Source organism: Salvelinus fontinalis, chromosome 26, assembly GCF_029448725.1.
Source record: "Salvelinus fontinalis isolate EN_2023a chromosome 26, ASM2944872v1, whole genome shotgun sequence".
NCBI lineage: Eukaryota > Metazoa > Chordata > Actinopteri > Salmoniformes > Salmonidae > Salvelinus > Salvelinus fontinalis.
This window is the reverse complement of record NC_074690.1, coordinates 37,894,404-37,915,979: the sequence shown is the minus strand read 5'-3', so window position 1 is coordinate 37,915,979 and position 21,576 is coordinate 37,894,404. Positions and strand designations below refer to the sequence as shown.

The 21,576-nt window shown below is 44.1% G+C and overlaps 1 protein-coding gene across 5 annotated transcripts in view; it reads right to left on the bottom strand.

The window, feature by feature from the left end:
* The window catches only part of LOC129824267 (capping protein, Arp2/3 and myosin-I linker protein 3-like), a 45,320-nt gene extending 29,553 nt beyond the window's left edge, over nucleotides 1-15,767 (bottom strand). For 2 of the 5 annotated variants that reach the window (XM_055883788.1, XM_055883791.1), the window contains exons 1-2: nucleotides 15,565-15,766; nucleotides 7,644-7,738 (exon numbers count right to left, since the gene is read on the bottom strand). In XM_055883788.1, the coding sequence (XP_055739763.1) occupies nucleotides 7,644-7,738; nucleotides 15,565-15,622 (153 nt within the window). In that variant the 5' untranslated portion in view covers nucleotides 15,623-15,766. Of the gene's footprint in view, nucleotides 1-7,643; nucleotides 7,739-15,564 lie in introns of all 5 variants that reach the window. The other 3 variants (XM_055883790.1, XM_055883792.1, XM_055883789.1) reach the window with 2 other exon arrangements.
* Between the last annotated feature and the right edge of the window lie 5,809 nt (nucleotides 15,768-21,576).

The window sequence follows — 21,576 nt, the reverse complement described above, 5'->3', positions numbered from 1 at the left end:
TTAGCTTTCCTAACTGACTGAATATATTGGTTCCTGACTTCCCTGAAAAGCTGCATATCGCGGGGGCTATTCGATGCTAATGCAGATCGCCACAGGATGTTTTTGTGCTGGTCAAAGGCAATCAAGTCTGAGGTGAACCAAGGGCTATATCTGTTCTTAGTTCTACATTCTTTGAATGGGGCATGCTTATTTAAGATGATGAGGAAAGCACTTTTAAAGAGCAACCAGGCATCCTCTACTGACGGGATGAGGTTGATATCCTTCCAGGATACCCGGGCAAGGTCGATTAGAAAGGCCTGCTCGCTGAAGTGTTTAGGGAGCGTTTGACAGTGCTGAGGGGTGGCCGTTTGACCGCGGACACATTACGCACACAGGCAATGAGGCAGTGATCACTGCGGTCCTGGTTGAAGACAGCAGAGGTGTATTTAGAGGGCAGGTTGGTCAGGATGATATCTAAGAGGATGCTCATGGTTATGGATTTAGGGTTGTACCTGGTAGGTTCCTTGATAGTTTGTGTGAGATTGAGGGCATCTATCTTAGATTGTAGGACGGCTGGGGTGTTAAGCATGTCCCAGTTTAGGTCACCTAACAGTACGAACTCTGAAGATAGATGTGGGGCAGTCAATTCACATATGGTGTCCAGGGCACAGCTGGGGGCTGAAGGGAGTCTATAGCAAGCGGAAATGGTGAGAGACTTGTTTCTGGAAAGGTGAATTTTTAAAAGTAGAAGCTCAAATAGTTTGGGCACAGACCTGGATAGTATGACAGAACTCTGCAGGCTCTCTCTGCAGCAGATTGAAACTCCGCCCCCTTTGGCAGTTATATCTTGTCGGAAAATGTTAAATAAAGGTGAAATAAAATTTTAAAAATAGAAGGAGTAGGATAAGGGTACGACTAAAGGCTATAAGAATTGGTCATCTAGTGTGTGCGGAACAGAGAGTAAAAGGAGCAGATTTCTGGGCGCGGAAGAATAGATTCAAGGAATAATGTACAGACAAGGGTATGGTAGGATGTGAGTACAATGGAGATAAACCTAGGATTCGAGTGACAATGAGAGAGGTTTTGACTCTCGAGACACCATTTAAGTCAGGTTAGGCCACCGCATGTGTGGGGGGTGGAACAAAGTGCTAGCTAAGGCATATTGAGCAGGGCTAGAGGCTCTACAGTGAAATAAGACAATAATCACTAACCAAAACAGCAATAGACAAGGCATATTGACATTAGGGAGAGGCATGTGTAGCTGAGTGATCATAGGGTCCAGTGAGTAGCTAGGCGAGCTGGAGACACGGCGATTCAGACAGCTAGCAGGCCGGGGCTAGCAGGCTAGCAGAAGGGCCTCCGGGGACGCCGCAACGGAAGAGCCTGTTGAAACCACATTGTACGGTTAGGTCGGGCAGACCAGTCGTGATGGTTCGGCGGGGCTCCGTGTCGGCAGTAAAGGGTCCAAGCCAATTGGCAAAAGCGATATTGTAGCCCAAGAATTGGCTGATTGACCTCTTCGGCTAGCCGGGAGATGAGCCTAGCTCCAGGTTAGCTCCAGGCTAACTGGTGCTTGCTTCGGGACAGAGACGTTAGCCAGGAGTAGCCACTCGGATAGCAGCTAGCTAGCTGCGATGATCCGGAGTAAAGGTTCAGAGCTTGCGGTAGGAATCCGGAGAGAAAAAAGCAGTCTGATATGCTCTGGGTTGATATCGCTCTGTGCAGACTGGCAGGAATTGACCGGGCTGAGGCTGGCTGATGTCCGAGTTAACGGTGATGACCGCTAGCAGTGGCTAACTGACTACTAGCTAGTAGCTAGTTAACTGGCTAGCTTCTGATGGGGTTTCCAGTTCTAAAGTATAAAAAATAGCGGATCCTTCCCACATTGGGTGAGGCGGGTTGCAGGAGAGTATGTTCAGTCCGTAGATGGAAATTGAGATTAAAATAGAAAAAATCTATACGAAATATATACGAAGAAAACTATATATACATGGACATGACAAAACAGACGTCCGACTGCTACGCCATCTTGGCTACGCCCTTTCCAATCAATTGAATTTACCACAGGTGGACTCCAATCAAGTTGTAGAAACATCTCAAGGATGATCAATGGAAATAGGATGCACCTGAGCTCAATTTAGTCTCATAGCAAAGGGTCTGAATACTTATGTAAATAAGGTTTTTCTATTTTTAATTTTTAATACATTTGAAAAAATAAAAAATAAACTGTTATTATAAAAATAAACAATTTTGGGAAAAAGTCAAGGGGTCTGAATACTTTCCAAAATGCACTGTATGTAGCTGGTTTTTGGTCTCAGGTTCAGGAATGGCTGAAGAATTACAACATATACCTGCCGATAACTCTGCAAATAGCACTGCTGGGTTATTTGAAAAGTTGTCGTCAATTGATCAATAATATAATGAATACTCTTAGCAAAACAAAAGAGTGTGCAAAGCTGTCATCAAGACAAAGGCTGGCTATTTAGAAAAATCTCAGATATAACATATACTTTGATTTGTTTAACACTTTTTTGGTTACTACATGATTCTATGTGTTATTTCATAGTTTTGATGTCTTCACTATTATTCTACAATGTAGAAAATCGTAAAAATAAAGAAAAACCCTGGATGAACGGAGATATCCATACCATGAATAGAGCCCCTACTGCAGTATTCAACATTAGCAGAACGAAGGAGCTCCTCAAATCCATTAGGGACGCAAAAAGACATCCAGGAAGACTCTCCCTGCTCCGGATGACCAGGTGCTTTCAATCTCCGAGGCTGATGTGAGGAAAACTCTCAAAAGAGTGAATACTCACAAAGACGCTGGCCCAGATGGCATCCCTGGCCGCGTCTTCAGAGTATGCTGACCAACTGGTGGGCATCTTCTCTGACATTTTCAACCTGTCTCAGTCACCAGGCTGTAGTTCCCACCTGCTTCAAGGAGACCACCATCTTCCCAGTGCCCAAGAAAAACACGGGGACATGCCGAAATGACTATCGCCTTGTCACACTCACCCCGGTCATCATCAAGTGCTTCGAGAAGCTGGTCAACAACCCCTCCTCTTAACAGAGGGGCCCACCAAAGGTGTGTCTTCAGCCCTCTAATGCACTCCCTGTTCACCCACGACTGCGTGGCTTTGCAGGGAGTTTTGCAGGGAGTTTTTCCTAGCCACTATGCTTCTACATGTCACACCCTGGCCTTAGTATTCTTTGTTTTCTTTATTATTTTAGTTAGGTCAGGGTGTGACATGGGGAATGTTTGTGTTTTTGTCTTGTCTTGGGTGGTTATATGGTAAAGGGGGTGCTGGGTTTAGTGTATGGGGTTGTGTTTAGTAAATGTGTCTAGGTATGTCTATGGTTGCCTGAGTGGTTCTCAATCAGAGACAGCTGTCTTTCATTTGTCTCTGATTGGGAGCCATATTTAAGGCAGCCATAGGCATTATGCGTTTGTGGGTAATTGTCTATGTAGAATGTTTGTAGCTTTTGTATTGCACTTACGTTTGTAGCTTCACGGTCGTTTGTTGTTTTGTTTCGTTTTGTGTTTCACTCGTCTCAAATAAAAGAGATGTATTTTTCACATGCTGCGCCTTGGTCCACTCATTATCCTCAAGACGATCGTGACGCTACACCTGCATTGCTTGCTGTTTGGGGTTTTAGGCTGGGTTTCTGTACAGCACTTTGTGACATCGGCTGATGTAAAAAGGGCATTATAAATACATTTGATTGATTGATTGATCGTCAAGTTTGCTGACGACACCCCGGTTGTAGGCCTGATAACAAACAATGACATGTCAGCCTATCAGGAGGAGGTAAGTGAACTGGCATTGTGGTGCCAGGACAACAACCTTGCCCTCAACGTCAGCAAAACAAAGGAGTTGATTGTTGACTTCAGGAAGCAGAGGGAACATGCCCCGATCCACATCAATGGGACTGCAGTATAGAAAGTCAGCAGTGGTAGTATATGTTTTGAGAAGATGTGTCAGCAAAACCCATTTAGACTAACATTCTCCCGAGGCCTAATTTGAGTTCTGTCGGATAAAGGGGGGAACAGAGTGGTTCAACACAGCTCTATGCTGACTTTCTATACTGCAGTCCCATTGATGTGGATCGGGGAATGTTCCCTCTGCTTCCTGAAGTCAACAATCAACTCCTTTGTTTTGCTGACGTTGAGGGCAAGGTTGTTGTCCTGGCACCACAATGCCAGTTTGAAGTTCCTCGGCGTCCACATCGCTGAGACCTTGACCAACAACACCACCACACCTGTCAATAGGGTGCAACAGCGTCTCTACTTCCTAAGGCGGCTGAAGAAATTAGGCATGCCACCCCGGGTCCTCTCCAAATACTACCACTGCACCATCGAGAGCGTCCTGACATGTTGCTTCACGGCCTGACACAGGAATTGCTCCATCCACAACCACAAGGCCCTCACCCATCCAGGACATCTACTCCAAACATTGCCTGAGGAAGGCCCTCCGCATCATCAAGGACCCCACACACCCCAGCCACGAGCGGTTCACTTCCTTACCGTCAGACTCAAGTCAAACAAGTCATGGTTTTTCTGAACCAGCTCTGAGATTTAACTATGCTCCTACGAAGTCCTAACGATCAATTTAGTCTTAAGATGCTTTTGAGAAACCGTACCCTGGCCGCTCTAATCTAGGATCCCGTCTCTCTGGCTCTGCCTAAGACAGTTTTGAAGAACGGGTGTGTGTGCCTGCATTCACACAAAATCCCCAGTGTCTCTTGGGAATTTTGTGTGCATGCGCACCAGTGTGTATGCGTGTGTGTATGTGTGCGCGCGCGCGCATGTGTGTGTATGTGTGTGCAGGTCCCCTTGAGTATGTGTGTGCGCACAAGTGCGAGCGGCCACCCGTAACACACGCACTTGCGCGCACACACATACTCACGGAGACGTGCATACATACACACACACATGCGCACGCACACACACACACGCACACACACTGGTGCGCAAACACACAAAATCCCCAAGAGACACCGGGGACAGTCTGCTTTCACCCAGGTGAACCCAGCATCAAAAGGACACAACCTTTCCATCTTCCCTGGCAGACAGTCTGGCAGAGAGTACGGGCGTGTTTGAAAGCACAGCTGCCCCAGGTCCTGCTCTATAAGCAGCCTTTAAAAAGAGACGGAGAGGAAGAGGGAGAGATGGATAGAGAGAGATAGACGGAGGGAGGGAGGAGGCAAACGAGGGAGAAAATGCTGGCTTAAAAACACATCTTGTTGCAGATTTTGCTCACATAAAAGTCTGCACGACCCTAACTCAAAGAGACTTACAACCGAGCCCTGTGGAACATTAAAGGGATCTGGGAGAGGGGAGGGAGACAGTGGGGCGAGAGGGGGGAGGGTATGGAGACTAACACATCCCTGTTTATAGACAGAGCAATATCACTGTAGTAAGACATCTATCATCAGATCAACAGATCAATCATACCACCATTAGATGCCTGCCATCTACAGACATCCAACCATTACGGCATTCCCCAACAGGTACTTGTTGTATCCAACGATGATGTGCATGTGTCAACCTCTTTAGCTGACTACCAGAACTTACATGACAACAAGCAATCTTGATTCAATTCAAGCATTTTCAGTCTTCATTATGTGGTGCTAATACAAATCCGGGTGAGGTACTCTGTTGTGTTGAAGATAAACAGCTCTCCTTCTCTCCTGCCATTGAATGTCTCTACAAGTGGCCTTCTCTGTTGACAGATCCCTCCTTGTACCTTGTAGTTACAGGAGACTAACAGAGAATGTGGAGATCTAAGTGGAGAAAAGGTTTGAGACATCCGACTGTGCTTGGAGTGTCACACTGTAGCGATCACATCCCAGTAATAGGGCCATTATTAGTGAGGAGAGAGGGAGCTGGGAACCAATGACGGGCGAAATCGAGCAATGGATCGAGATAAATAATAGACAAGGGTAGAAAAGGCAGCAATTGGGTCATCAAAACACATCAGATTTCTTCCTTCCTTTCCCCCTCTCCTCCGCTGCTCTTGAGCTCTCATCACCCCTTTCCCTGGTGCCCCCCTCGACTCGCACCACCCCTCCTTCTCCTCTGCCCCTCCCTCCTTCACTCCTCTCTGTCTTTGAAGATGTTTTGTTTTGGAGTTGGCGCTAATCTTCAAATGAGTGCTCCGAAATGCATGTCCTCTGTGTGTGCTCCAGTTTGTGTGTGCATGACAGGGTGTGTTTATGTGGTTGTTTGTATATCTGGGCGTATGTTGTTACTCTTCATAACGTTGCCCTCAGCACAGTGGTGGATGTCTTGCTGAGCATACTATGTGTCTGTCTGAATGAAAGGCACTAGGAGGGTGAGACTGTCTGTGTCTGTGTTTATGTGTGTGGGTATGTGTGTGTGCATGTGTCTGTGAGGCACAGCGTGACAGCTGGAACAGTAGACACACATAGACAGCTGAATACCAGCACAACCCCAGAGGGAGAAAGGACATAGAGAGAGAGCGACAGGGAGGGAGGGACAAACAAAGAGTAGATCAAGTGTAGTAGGCTACGTATTCAACAGCGAGCTCACTGCATGCATGCCTGTGTGTGTTTTAGATACCCTACACTTTGTTCCAAAAGCTCTGTCCATTTACAAACATTTACATGTGCACAATACACATGTAGGCCTCTATGCTATGTTATACTTGCCATCATGCCATGTTACGCCGTAAGTGTTTTGAGAAGTTGCATCAGCAAACCCATTTAGACTAACATTCTCCCGAGGCCTAATTTGAGTTCTGTCGGATAAAGGGGGGGGGGGGGGGGCAGAGTGGTTCAACACAGCTCTATGTGTTGAGATGAAGATGGAGGAGGGGAGGAGAGAAGGCCAAGATGAGAGATGATGAGGAGGGAGAAAAGCGAGAGAGCGGGAGGGGGAGGGGAGATGGGAGAGTAATAGAGATAGACAGATACGGAGGAGAGGAAAAGGAAACAAAGACTAGACAGAGGCAAAAATAGAGGGGGTGAGTGGTAATGACAGCTAGTCTTCTCTCTACCCAGCACCAGTTTACATTCAGCAGGAAGAGGAAATGAGCTTGTGCTCTTACTCCTCTACGACCCTTGTGTCTTGTGTCTTGTGTCTTGGGTCATGTGTGTGTGTGTGTGTGTGTGTGTGTGTGTGTGTGTGTGTGTGTGTGTGTGTGTGTGTGTGTGTGTGTGTGTGTGTGTGTGTGTGTGTGTGTGTGTGTGTGTGTGTGTGTGTGTGTGTGTGTGTGTGTGTGTGTGTGTATCATTAGTAACTGATACGGGTGACTAATTGAGGATGTCTCAAAAGCAGCAAAGTCCGGAAGTGTGTTGGCTCGCACAAGCTGCTAGGACACCTCTCAGTCCGCTTACACACCCTCAGGCACACACACACACTGGAATGAGCACACGCGCACGCACACAGGCGCACACATATACACACCATCCCCACGCCTCTGGCATTAGAGGCACACTGCCACTTCTAATAAAGGTTGAAAGGATGGACTCAATGCCCCATGGTGTCCCGTTTACTCCTAGGGGAGTGTGTGGACCACCAAGCTTGAATGCCCGATTAAAATTGTACTCTAATTTAAAGTTCAAAATACACTACATTGACTTGATAGAATATAGAATCCAGATTTCTGACAGTAGAGTGTATTGTGAAGGGGCCTCACCAGTATCCTGTCCTCTGATTTGCTGTGCTTGGTGTCCTGCTTTACAGCTCGCACAAACTTGATAGATTGCTTATCAATGAGCCTCCTGATGCTCTCTGTGGAAAGAAGGCATGAAACAAAAGTCAATACTGCAAGTAAATTCCTCTCTCACAAAAACACGCAACATTACAAACACCACGGCACAGACACACATACACGAGAAAACAAGAGGAAATGAAACTGGTTTTATATTTAGCCCCAGAGATGGAACTGATATGGAGGTACAGTCACATTGTGAGACAAAAGAGACAGAGGGGCATGGCAAACAGCTTTAGTAAAATGTTATGTTAAAGAAAGTTTTATCATAGTTTTACCAAATAGTTGAGACACATCACACTATTTCTTAATTAAGCTGCCATATCCAAAGGATACCATAAGCTTTCAAACACTAAGGCTGCGTTACACAGGCAGCCCAATTCTGATCTTTTTTTCACTAATTGGTCTCTTGACTAATCTGATCATCTCTGAAAAAGAGCTGATGTGATTGGTCAAAAGACGGAAGAGGGGGATGGGGACAGAGAAGGGAGAGACGAGGAAGGATCAGAGAAAGACAGAGTTAATGCAGCTGTAATCAACTTTAATCTCTGTAAAAGCTCAGACACAGCGATAGGATTGTCAAACGTTTGCCTCCCGACAGTATTTAGCACCCATGAACAGTCAATCTTTTTTTGTGTTCAAATAGCAAAGACCTTGGAACTCGTCAGCCACTTGTTAAAATTCTCCAAACTAGAAGGTGGCAGTAGCGTTATTTGGCAATACATATCCGAGCATATTGCTTATGGTCTAGATTCAAAGCTCTCTGCGCTAATGTTGCTATTTTGTAAAAAGCCCTTGTTGATACTATGGTCAAAGCTACATTAACTGCCTTGCAAGAATTCACTCTCCATAATCGGAGGGCATGTTGTCCGGACCTCTGGCAGTCTCTATGGGGCTGCCACAGGGTTCAATTCTCAGGCCGTCTCTTTTCTCTGTATATATCAATGATGTCGCTCTTGCTGCGGGTGATTCTTTGATCCACCTCTACGCAGACGACAACATTATGTTCTTTGGACACTGTGTTAACAAATCTCCAAACAAGCTTCTACGCCATACAACACTCCTTCCGGGGCCTCCAACTGCTCTGAAATGCTAGTAAAACTAAATGCATGCTCTTCAACCGATTGCTGCCCGCACCCGCCCCGCTCGACTAGCATCACTACTCTGGACGGTTCTGACTTAGAATATGTGGACAACTATAAATACCTAGGTGTCTGGCTAGACTGTAAACTCTCCTTCCAGACTCACATTAAGCATCTCCAATCCAAAATTAAATCTAGAATTGGCTTCCTATTTCGCAACAAAGCCTCCTTCACTCAAAATAGCCTCCAACACTCTACTCAGCAAATTGGATGCAGTCTATCACAGTGCCATCCGTTTTGTCACCAAAGCCCCATATACTACCCACCACTGCGACCTGTATGCTCTCGTTGGCTGGCCCTAGCAAACCCACTGGCTTCAGGTCATCTATAAGTCTTTGCTAGGTAAAGCCCCGCCTTATCTCAGCTCACTGGTCACCATAGCAGCACCCACTTGTAGCACGCGCTCCAGCAGGTATATTTCACTGGTCACCCCCAAAGCCAATTTCTCCTTTGGCCGCCTTTCCTTCCAGTTCTCTGCTACCAATGACTGGAACGAATTGCAAAAATCACTGAAATTGGAGACTTATATCTCCCTCACTAACTTTAAGCATCAGCTGTCAGAGCAGCTTACCGATCGCTGCAGCTGTACACAGCCCATCTGTAAATAGCCCATCCAACCAAATACCTACCTCATCCCCATATTTGTTTTTGTTTTTATGCTCTTTTGCACACCCGTATTTCTACTTGGACATCCTCACCTGCACATCTATCACTCCAGTGTAAATTGCTAAATTGTAATTACTTCACCACGATTGGCCTATTTATTGCCTTACCTCCTTACTTCATTTGCACACACTGTATACAGATTTTTCTATTGTGTTATTGACTTTACATTTGTTTATCCCAGGTGTAACTCTGTGTTGTTTTTGTCGCACGGCTTTGCTTTATCTTGGCCATGTCTCAGTTGTAAATGAGAACTTGTTCTCAACTGGCCTACCTGGTTAAATAAAGGCAAAATAAAAAATTTAAATAAAAAATCCCATTATGCCAGTGCCAGCCCATAGCCAAATGTTTAGCTAGCTAGCTAACATTAGCACATTTGCTAACTAGAAAAACATAGCTAGCCAGCTATGGACACTGTACTAATTCAGCAGCTAACACAGGCAGCTGATTCATGGAAACTAGCTAATCCATTGCAATTATATTATAACATCAATACTAGCTATAGTGGTTAGCTAGTAGGAAGTATTTAGTGTTGTGTGCATCGTGTCTGTGCACTTGGCCAGCTACACTACATGACCAAAGTATGTGGACACCTGCTCCTCGAACATCTCATTCCAAAATCATCGGCATTAATATGGAGTTGGTCCCACTTTGCTGCTATGACAGACTCCACTCTTCTGGGAAGGCTTTGCACTAGATGTTGGAACATTGCTGCGGGGACTTAGCATTAGTGAGGTCGGGGACTGATATTGGGCGATTAGGCCTGGCTCGCAGTCGGCATTCTAATTTATCCCAAATGTGTTCGTTGGGGTTGAGGTCAGGGCTCTGTGCAGGCCAGTCAAGTTCTTCCACACCTATCTCGACAAACCATTTCTGTATGGACCTCGCTTTGTGCATGCGGGCATTGTCATGCTGAAACAGGAAAGGGCCTTCCCCAAACTGTTGCCACAAAATTGGAAGCACAGAATCGTCTAGAATGTTATTGTATGCTCTAGCATTAAGATTTCCCTTCACTGAAACTAAGGAGCCCAAACCATGAAAAACAGTCCCAGACCATTATTCCTCCTCCCCCAAACTTTATAGTTGGCACTATGCATTGGAGCAGGTAGCGTTTTCCTAACATCCGTCAAACCCAGATTAGTCTGTCGGACTGCCAGAGGGTGAAACGGGATTCATCACTCCAGAGAAGGCGTTTCCACTGCTCCAGAGTCCAGTGGCGAGCAAGCTTTACACCACTCCAGCCAACTCTTGGCATTGCGCATTGTGATCTTAGGCTTGTGTGCAGCTGCTCAGCCATGGAAACCCATTTCATGAAGCTACCGACGAATAGTTCTTGTTCTGACGTTGCTTCCAGAGGCAATTTGGAACCTATGACGGTGCCACGTTGAAAGTCACTGAGCTCATCAGTAAGGCCATTCTACTGCCAATTTTCTATGCAGATTGCATGGATGTGTGCTCGATTTTATGGCTGAAATAGCCGAATCCACTAATTTGAAGGGTTGTCCACATTTCTTTTTAAATATTTTGTATATTGCATATGAAGTGTGACTGGTTCATCTGTAGATGAAAATACCCTCTTTTTCCCTTTTTTTGTTGGCACCCCCACGTCGGGGTTCGTTCTCTCTGATTGGCTCAAAGTCAAGTTGTTGGCCACTGACGAGCATTGTGATTCTACAAGTAGAATTGGTAGGTTCGTCGCTATCGGGTTGGCAAGCAGCAGATAACACTTTTGTTCTAGCAAGAAAAGGAACGGCCTGCCACTATGATAAGTACCTATCGGCAGTCTATCGGCAGTGAGATTCTCTGTGTGTTTCATGCTTAAAAACCACTCAATTAAAGCCCTTAACACTGGGCATTCCCACAGAAGGCCCGGCCACAGCATATGCTGAACTACCATTAGAGAGAGAAGTAAGGAATGAGAGAGAGAGATGGGAAAGGAGAGGATGAGTTAAAACCTAGCCAGCAAATCCGACCCTCTTGCTTACAGCTTCATTTGGGTCGGACAGGCTTCCTGCGTAGATGATAACACAGTGGAGCCAGCGCAAGATATTTTTCGCAAAACGTAGCATGAATTTTTAATAAGTGGGACACATTTTGCATTTCTGTCTTCTGTAACCTGATTCAACATCTATCCAACACACTAGCCCAACACATTTCTGAAATCCTCAAGATGTTTCCTAATCACACAGAAAAAACTAATGTTGATATCATATTCACAGAGGCATGACACACTCATTTGTGTACACTGAGTCCAAACCATATTTTCTGTTTGCATTTGGTAGACTACGACAGCAGGTTAGATGAACTGGGACATGATGAATATAATCCTAATTGTACTCCATTGACAATTCAATTCAATTTTGTGTGATTAGGAAACATGTGTTGGGATAATATATTGGATAGATGTCTGAACAGGTTACAAACCCACTTTTTCTGAATTCACTAAAATAACAGTACCAATAACAGTACTACAAAAAACATGTTTACAGGATATAGTACTACAAGCCGTCCTACTTCAGCTAGCTATAGTTGGTAAAGCGGGACAACAACAAAAATGGTTGAAATACAAAAGGTAAACAAAATATTGGCAACTTTTTAATGTATATTGATGCAATAGTACATGTAAATAGTATGCACATTTACATCACAATTTGCCTCAATGCATTATTTATGACAGTTTTATAACCTTAACATCAAAACAGAAAAAAATCTGTGTCACTTATATTACTGTGTGCTTCGCAGGGTGAGCTCCCACTTTGACACTTGCTCTATGATGTCACACCAATGAAGTGATGTACTTTTGATCATGTGGTTTCTCTGCAAGGGCTTAGTCACAATAGTGTTGACTTTCTCTCGTCAGACCAATAAATAAATGTGTCAGGGATTAAGCTGTCCCAGTTTATATGATGTCCCACTCTTTCTGAATTCACCCTACATCAATGCAGGAATGGAAAATGCATTGTACTCCCAAATGTTACACCGACAAGATTGAACGACTGCTTGTTAAAACCTCTAACGCCTACCAAACCCGGATCCGGGAGCACCCCCATCACAAAAGCTGACTAGCATAGCCTAGCCTAAAGCCACAGGGATATCAAATAATAAAATGTTCATGAAATCACAAGTCCAAGACACCAAATGAAAGATACACATCTTGTGAATAAAGCCATCATTTCTGATTTTTAAAATGTTTTACAGGGAAGACACAATATGTAAATCTATTAGCTAACCACGTTAGCAAAAGACACCACTTTTCTTACTCCACCATTTTTTTACTCCATCAGTAACTATCACAAATTCGGCCAAATAAAGATATAAATAGCCACTAACCAAGAAACAACCTCATCAGATGACAGTCTGATAACATATTTATTGTATAGCATATGTTTTGTTAGAAAAATGTGCATATTTCAGGTATAAATCATAGTTTACCATTGCAGCCACCATCACAACCCTCACCAAAGCGACTAGAATAACTACAGAGACCATCGTGTATTAGCTAATTACTCACCATAAAACATTTCTTAAAAATACACAGCTTGCAGCAGATGAAAGACACAGATCTTGTGAATCAAGACAATATTTCAGATTTTCTAAGTGTTTTACAGCGAAAACACAATATAGCGTTATATTAGCTTACCACAATAGCAAACATCACAGCTGCATTGATTCAAGGCAAAAATAGCAATAACGTATAAACCACCAAAATATATTAATTTTTTCACTAACCTTCTCAGAATTCTTCAGATGACAGTCCTATAACATCATATTACACAATGCATATAGAGTTTGTTCGAAAATGTGCATATTTAGCGCCACAAATCGTGTTATACAATGAGAAAAGTAGCAAAGCTGCCCGGAAAATGTCAGGAGAAATCTTTGAAGAGGCACCTATTCTAATCAGTAACTATTCCAAAACTTGACTAAAAAATACAGGTTGGACAGCAATTGAAAGACAAATTAGTTCTTAATGCAATCGCTGGATTACATTTTTTAAATTAACGTTACTTCAAAATACAGCGTGCGATAAAGCAAGGCTACACTGCAAGTAATGGCGTCTTATGCATTTGAATTTTTTCAACAGAACAATTAATTATCAGCATAAATAGTTCTTACTTTTCGATGAACTCTCATCAGAATCTTGGGATAGGTGTCCTTTGTCCAAAAGAATCGTTGCTAGGTTGGAGAACGTCGTCTTCCACGTTGCAATTAGCAGTAAACAATAGCATGAGAGAGCGAGATACCCAACTTCCTACAGCGCCAAGAAAATAAATACCCGAAAATCGCAATATACTGATATAAACTGATATAATTCGGTTCAAAATAACAAGATTATGATGTCTTTAAAGCATATATCGAATAAAAACACAGCCGGAAATGTCTAAGATCTATAGATGTTTCCAGAAGGGGAAAAGAACGATACACCTCGTTTCCAATCAATTTATAGACTTTCAGCTCTGCCTAGAGACTCCATTTCAAGACCCTCTATTCGCTGACACCCAGAGGAAGGAGTATGCAGTGCATCTCAACCAATAGAAGACAGGCAGAGTTATACACAGGTCTGAGAACAGGTTGGAAAATTCTGCATTCTCACATCCACATAGGGAAATTGCTCTAAGTCCAGTTCTGTTTCACTCACAGACATAATTCAAACGGTTTTAGAAACTAGAGAGTGGTTTCTATCCAATAGTAATAATAATATGCATATTGTACGAGCAAGAATTGAGTACGAGGCAGTTTAATTTGGGAGCGACTTTGTACTATGTCGAAATGGCACCCCCCTAGTGGCAAGAAGTAACAGTCGTTCAATCTTCTCAGTGTAACAGTTGCAATAGCGGGACAATTCGGAGTACAATGCATTTCTCATCCCTGGATTGAGGGATGTTTTCTAAACATTTCTGATGCCGGCTCTGCCGTGTCTTAATCTACACAGGAAGCCTGTCTGACCCTAATGTAGCTGTAAACAAGTGGGTCGGATCTGTTGGCGAAGTTAAAAACCTGCCTTGATTGTCTAATGGACCTGCTCTTTCTCCATGAGTACCCACCACACATCCCTTCCTTCCTCTCTCTGCACCTTTAGCTCTGACTGGTCATTATCACAGCCAAATCCAGAAACAAACAAGGGATTCATTTGCCGTCACGATAATTAACAGTGAGAGACACCCTTTTAACACCCTTCTGTCCAATGGTGTCAGTCGGTGTGTGTGTGTAATGTGTTTGTGTGTGTGTGTAATGTGTTTGTGTGTGTGTATGTAATGTGTTTGTGTGTGTGTATATGTCAGACACTACCATTGTGTTGGCATGTGTGACCAATGTGAGTGTGATCGTGCTTGTCACATGTATAAATATAACTCTCAGTGTGTGTGTGTGTGTGTGTGTGTGTGTGTGTGTGTGTGTGTGTGTGTGTGTGTGTGTGTGTGTGTGTGTGTGTGTGTGTGTGTGTGTGTGTGTGTGTGTGTGTGTGTGTGTGTAATAAACAGTGGTATGCTGAGCGCTGCACACCCTAAGGGCACTATGGACCATCTCTTCAGGTAGAGGGCCTCTCAATGCAGAAACCCATGCCTGCAAGCTTCAAACAAAATGATTGTTCTCGCATAACACCCCTACACACAAACACACTCAAATGAAAACTATTAAAGCCAAGTCAAAGCACCCAGAGGCAAGCACAGGCAGGCACGTATTTGCAGTAACACACATACAACCAACTCGCTACTGACAGAAGTGGGGTTTAATAACCGTTTACAGTATGATTGTGGTAAATACAGAGCAGGCAGCGGGAACCAAAGCAATCTCAACGTAGCCTATATATTTCGATTCGGATCGATAGGAATAACAGGTTATCATTCCTGACGTGGGTTTACACAGCCTTTAGCCTGCGCAGAGAGAACATGGAACGTCAAAGAGAGTGACATGTTCAATAAAATAACCATTGGAATTCATAACCGCGAAAGGCTCTAGTATTCTGCCCAGGAAATATAGTATGTAGGCTACAGCAGGTGTTGAGCATGATAGTGATTTTAAAAGAGCAGTTTTGCGCTTACCTGTATTCTCCCTGCTGACGTGAACGAAACCTGCAGCCGTGGTCTCTTTAGAGGCCATAGCGCGCCCGGACTCCCTGTCTGCGCTTCTTATAATCAAGGGAGAGAGCCGCTAATGCGTTTCAACTGGCAATCGGAGAGTAGCGCGGGCGACTCCAGTTCCTATAAACATATCATATCGGGGAGAGAGACAGAGAGAGCGAGAGCGAGAGAGAGAGAGAGAGAGAGAGAGAGAGAGAGAGAGAGAGAGAGAGAGAGAGAGAGAGAGAGAGAGAGAGAGAGAGAGAGAGAGAGAGAGAGAGAGAGAGAGAGAGAGAGATGCATCAGCCAACGCAAGAAGCATAGACCCAAGTGCTTCAGATATTACTTTTAATATTTGAGGGAAAATAAAATAATAACACTATAATCTCGAATCTCAAATAATCTCAACACTAATTCTAATAACACGAATTATTAAAAGTCTAAAAAGTCTAAAAGAACATTGAATAAACGTATTAAGTTGATAAAAATATTCTAATGATAATCGTTATCTTTAATATCATAATTAATAATGACTCCATTTGCTTCATTAGACCAATAACTTTTGGCTCATTTCATTCATATCAAGAAATAGCCTACGGTACAGCCCATTGTCAATATATGGCCATGGAGACAGTTTTTGTGAGCTGGATGGTTGCCAACAATTATTACACAGTATGGACTGCTGCAGTAAAAACTGGAGAAGCAGTCACCACGTTTCCATCCACAGTTTTTATGCGACTAAAGTCATACCGTATTAACAAAAAAAAACTCACAACAGCTGTGATGGAATGGAAAGAGAACAGTTCGGTACCGTGGTAAAGTTGCTTTGAGATTCGATATTTTCCAGACATTCGGGCCTTCGAACATCAATAGCTTGCGATCGATTTGAGTTTTATGAAGAAAAAAAATGTTCAACAAAGCACAGTTTCATAATCACACAGCAATTGTGTAGGCAGCCTGGCCACAGTCAATGCAGCTAGTTAGGAACTACCAACAAAGTGCACGATCACAACATTCAAATGTGAACAGCTCTTACACCATGTGACTTAGCAACCTTATTTCAACTGTACATTATTCTTTACACAGAGAGGAATGTTACAGACTCTTACGTTTTCTCGTAAAATTATTTATATGTTTAAAAAATATATATATTTATACAAAAATCAACTAAAATGCAATAGCTCCTTGACCATGTGATCTAGACACCTCGAACCAACTTTGGAATGTTCATAGGGTAGGGACACACATAGCACATCCGCTGCTTTCCTCAGTAAGCACTTACACAATTTTATATCAATATTTGAACATGTACAATTTAAATAGCTCTTCAACCACATGATTTAGCAACCAAGTTTCAACTGTCCATTATTACTTATATAAACAGTCATGTTGCACACACTAGCTTTCTCTTAAAATGATTCCTACATTAAAAAAAAGAAAAGTACATACAGTGCATTCGGAAAGTATTCAGACTCCTTGACTTTTTCCACATTTTGTTAAGTTACAGCCCTGTTCTAAAATGTATTACATTGTTTTCCCCCTTGATCAATCTACACACAATACCCCATAATGACAAAGCAAAAAAAAAACTGAAATATCACATTTACATAAGTATTCAGACCCTTTACTCAGTACTATGTTGAAGCACCTTTGACAGCGATTACAGCCTTGACGTCAAATCAAATCAAAGTTTATTTGTCACTTATGCCGATTACAACAGTGAAATGCTTACGTACAGGCCCTAACCAACAGTGCAATTTGTAAGTAAAAATAGGTATTAGATGAACAATAACAACAGTAACAAAATAGAAAACAACAGTAAAAAGACAGTGAATAATAACAGTAGCGAGGCTATATACAGTAGCGAGGCTTTAAAGTAGCGAGGCTATATACAGGCACCGGTTAGTCGGGCTAATTGAGGTAGTATGTACATGTAGGTATGGTTAAAGTGACTATGCATATATGATAAACAGAGAGTAGCAGTAGCGTAAAAGAGGGGTTTGCAGGTGGTGGGTTGCTTAATGCAGGGAAACATAAATCAGTTTTACCTAATTTCTACCAACATGTTAAATATGCAACCAGAGGGGGAAAAAATCTAGATCACCTGTACTCCACACATAGAGACACGTACAAAGCTCTCCCTCGCCCTCCATTTGGTAAATCTGAACACAATTCTATCCTCCTAATTCCTGCTTACAAGCAAAAATTAAAGCAGGAAGCACCAGTGACTCGGTCTATAAAAAAGTGGTCAGATGAAGCAGATGCTAAACTACAGGACTGTTTTGCTATCACAGACTGGAATATGTTCCGGGATTCTTCCGATTGCATTGAGGAGTACACCACATCAGTCACTGGCTTTATCAATAAGTGCATCGAGGACGTCGTCCCCACAGTGACTGTACGTACATACCCCAACCAGAAGCCATGGATTACAGGCAACATTCGCACTGAGCTAAAAGGTAGAGCTGCCGCTTTCATGGTGCGGGACTCTAACCCGGAAGCTTATAAGAAATCCTGCTACGCACTCTGACGAACCATCAAACTGGCAAAGCGCCAATACAGGGCTAAGATTGAATCGTATTACACCGGCTCCGACGCTCGTCTTATGTGGCAGGGCTTGCAAACCATTACAGACTACAAAGGGAAGCACAGCCGCGAGCTGCCCAGTGACACAAGCCTACCAGACGAGCTAAATCACTTCTATGCTCGCTTCGAGTCAAGAAACACTGAGGCATGCATGAGAGCATCAGATGTTCCGGACGACTGTGTGATCACACTCTCCGTAGCCGACGTGAGTAAGACCTTACAGGACAACATTCACAAGACCGCGGAGCCAGACTGATTACCAGGACGTGTGCTCCGGGCATGTGCTGACCAACTGGCAGGTGTCTTCACTGACATTTTCAACATGTCCCTGATTGAGTCTGTAATACTAACATGTTTCAAGCAGACCACCATAGTCCCTGTGCCCAAGAACACTGAGGCAACCTGCCTAAATGACTACAGATACGTAGCACCCACGTCCGTAGCCATGAAGTGCTTTGAAAGGCTGGTAATGGCTCACATCAACACCATTATCCCAGAAACCCTAGACCCACTCCAATTTGCATAACGCCCAAACAGATCCAGATGATGCAATCTCTATTGCACTTCACACTGCCCTTTCCCACATGGACAAAAGGAACCCCTACGTGAGAATGCTATTTATCGACTACAGCTCAGCGTTCAACACCATAGTGCCCTCAAAGCTCATCACTAAGCTAAAGATCCTGGGACTAAACACCTCCCTCTGCAACTGGATCCTGTACTTCCTAACGGGTCGCTCCCAGGTGGTGAGGCTAGGTAGAAACACATTTGCCACGCTGATCCTCAAGACTGGAGCCCCTCAGGGGTGCGTTCTCCTGTACTCCCTGTTCACCCACGACTGCGTGACCAGGTACGACTCCAACACCATCATTAAGTTTGCCGACAACACAACGGTGGTATGCCTGATCACCGGCAACGACAAGACAGCCTATAGGGAGGAGGTCAGAGCCCTGGCCGGGTGGTGCCAGAATAACAACCTATCCCTTAACGTAACCAAGACTAGGAGAGGAGATGATTGTGGACTAGAGGAAAAGAAAGACGCAGCATTCTCATAAACAGGGCTGTAGTGGAGCAGGTTGAGAGCTTCAAGTTCCTTGGTGTCCACATCACCAACAAACTAGAATGGTCCACACACACCAAGACAGTCGTAAAGAGGGCACGACAAAGCCTATTCCCCCTTCAGGAAACTAAAAATATTTGGTATGGGTCATCAGATCCTCAAAAGGTTTTACAGCTGCAACATTGAGAGCATCCTGACTGGTTGAATCACTGCCTGGTACGATGAACTTTTGCCCCAGTCTGAGTCTTCATGGGTGTGACACTACAAGCTTGGCACAGCTGTATTTGGGGAGTTTCTCCCATTCTTCTCTGCAGTTCATCTCAAGCTCTGTCAGGTTGGATGGGGAGCGTTGCTGCACAGCTATTTTCAGTTCTCTCCAGAAATGTTCAATGGGGTTCAAGTCCAGGCTCTGGTGACTTGTCCCGAAGCCACTCCTGCATTGTCTTAGCTGTGTGCTTAGGGTCGTTATCCTGTTGGAAGACAAACCTTCGCCCCAGTCTGAGGACGTGAGCACTCTGGAGCAGGTTTTCATCAAGGATCTCTCTATACTTTGCTCCGTACTCTTTCCCTCGATCCTGACTAGTCTCCCAGTCCCTGCCGCTGAAAAACATACCCACAGCATGATGCCGCCTCCACCATGCTTCACCCTAGGGATGGTACAAGATTTCCTCAAGACGTGAAGCTTGGCATTCAGGTTTCAGCAGACCAGAGAATCTTGTTTCTCATGGTCTGGGAGTCATTAGGTGCCTTTGGAAAACTCCATGCGGGCTGTCATGTGCCTTTTATTGAGGAGTGGCTTCCGTCTGGCTACTCTACCATAAAGGCCTGATTGGTGGAGTGCTGCAGAGATGGTTGTCATTCTGGAAGGTTCTCCCATCTCCACAGAGGAACTCTGGAGCTCTGTCAGAGTGACCATTGGATTCTTGGTCACCTCCCTGACCAAGGCCCTTCTACCCGATTGCTCAGTTTGGCCGGGCAACCAGCTCTGGGAAGAGTCTTGGTGGTATCAAACTTCTTCCACTTAAGAATGATTGAGGCCACTGTGTTCTTAGGGACCTTCAATGCTGCAAAAATGTTTTGGTACCCTTCCCCAGATCTGTGCCTCGACACAATTCTGTCTCGAAAATCTACGGACAGTTCCTTCTACGTCATGGCTTGCTTTTTGCTCTGACATGCACTGTCTACTGTGGGACCTTATATAGACAGGTGTGTGCCTTTCCAAATCATGTCCAATCAATTGAATTTACCACAGGGGGACTCCAATCAAGTTGTAGAAACATCTCAAGGATGATCAATGGAAAAAATCTAATTTTCGAGTCTCATAGCAAAGGGTCTGAAAAAGTACACTGCTCAAAAAAATAAAGGGAACACTTAAACAACACAATGTAACTCCAAGTCAATCACACTTCTGTGAAATCAAACTGTCCACTTAGGAAGTAACACTGATTGACAATACATTTCACATGCTGTTTTGCAAATGGAATAGACAAAATGTGGAAATTATAGGCAATTAGCAAGACACCCCCAATAAAGGAGTGATTCTGCAGGTGGTGACCACAGACCACTTCTCAGTTCCTATGCTTCCTGGCTGATGTTTTGGTCACTTTTGAATGCTGGCGGTGCTCTCACTCTAGTGGTAGCATGAGACGGAGTCTACAACCCACACAAGTGGCTCAGGTAGTGCAGCTCATCCAGGATGGCACATCAATGTGAGCTGTGGCAAGAAGGTTTGCTGTGTCTGTCAGCGTAGTGTCCAAAGCATGGAGGCGCTACCAGGAGACAGGCCAATACATCAGGAGACATGGAGGAGGCCGTAGGAGGGCAACAACTCAGCAGCAGGACCGCTACCTCCGCCTTTGTGCAAGGAGGAGCACTGCCAGAGCCCTGCAAAATGACCTCCAGCAGGCCACAAATGTGCATGTGTCTGCTCAAACGGTCTGAAACAGACTCCATGAGGGTGGTATGAGGGCCCGACGTCGCCAACAGCAGAAAAATAAATTAATAGGAACGCAAGGCTTTATCTTTGGGTTCTTTAAAGAAATGTTTGGTGATTGATTAGGAATGGCTTGGAGATCGACCTGTTGGTGACCACTGATGTAGTACATTTTGTGTGCACTAAATCATCATGCACTGACTTGTATCCACAACATGTCCATTTTGTGGAAACACACCGCTGGTGGGAAGATGCAGATTTTAGAATATTCGCATGAAAATTAGATGGATACCTAGCTACTGAAGCAAATATGTTGGGTCTGTTTGAAGGGCAAGCCAGGTTTGGCCATTTGGTTATGGTTATCTATATTGTCCATTTGGTGGAAACACCACTGATGGAAAAATTTGTATATTTT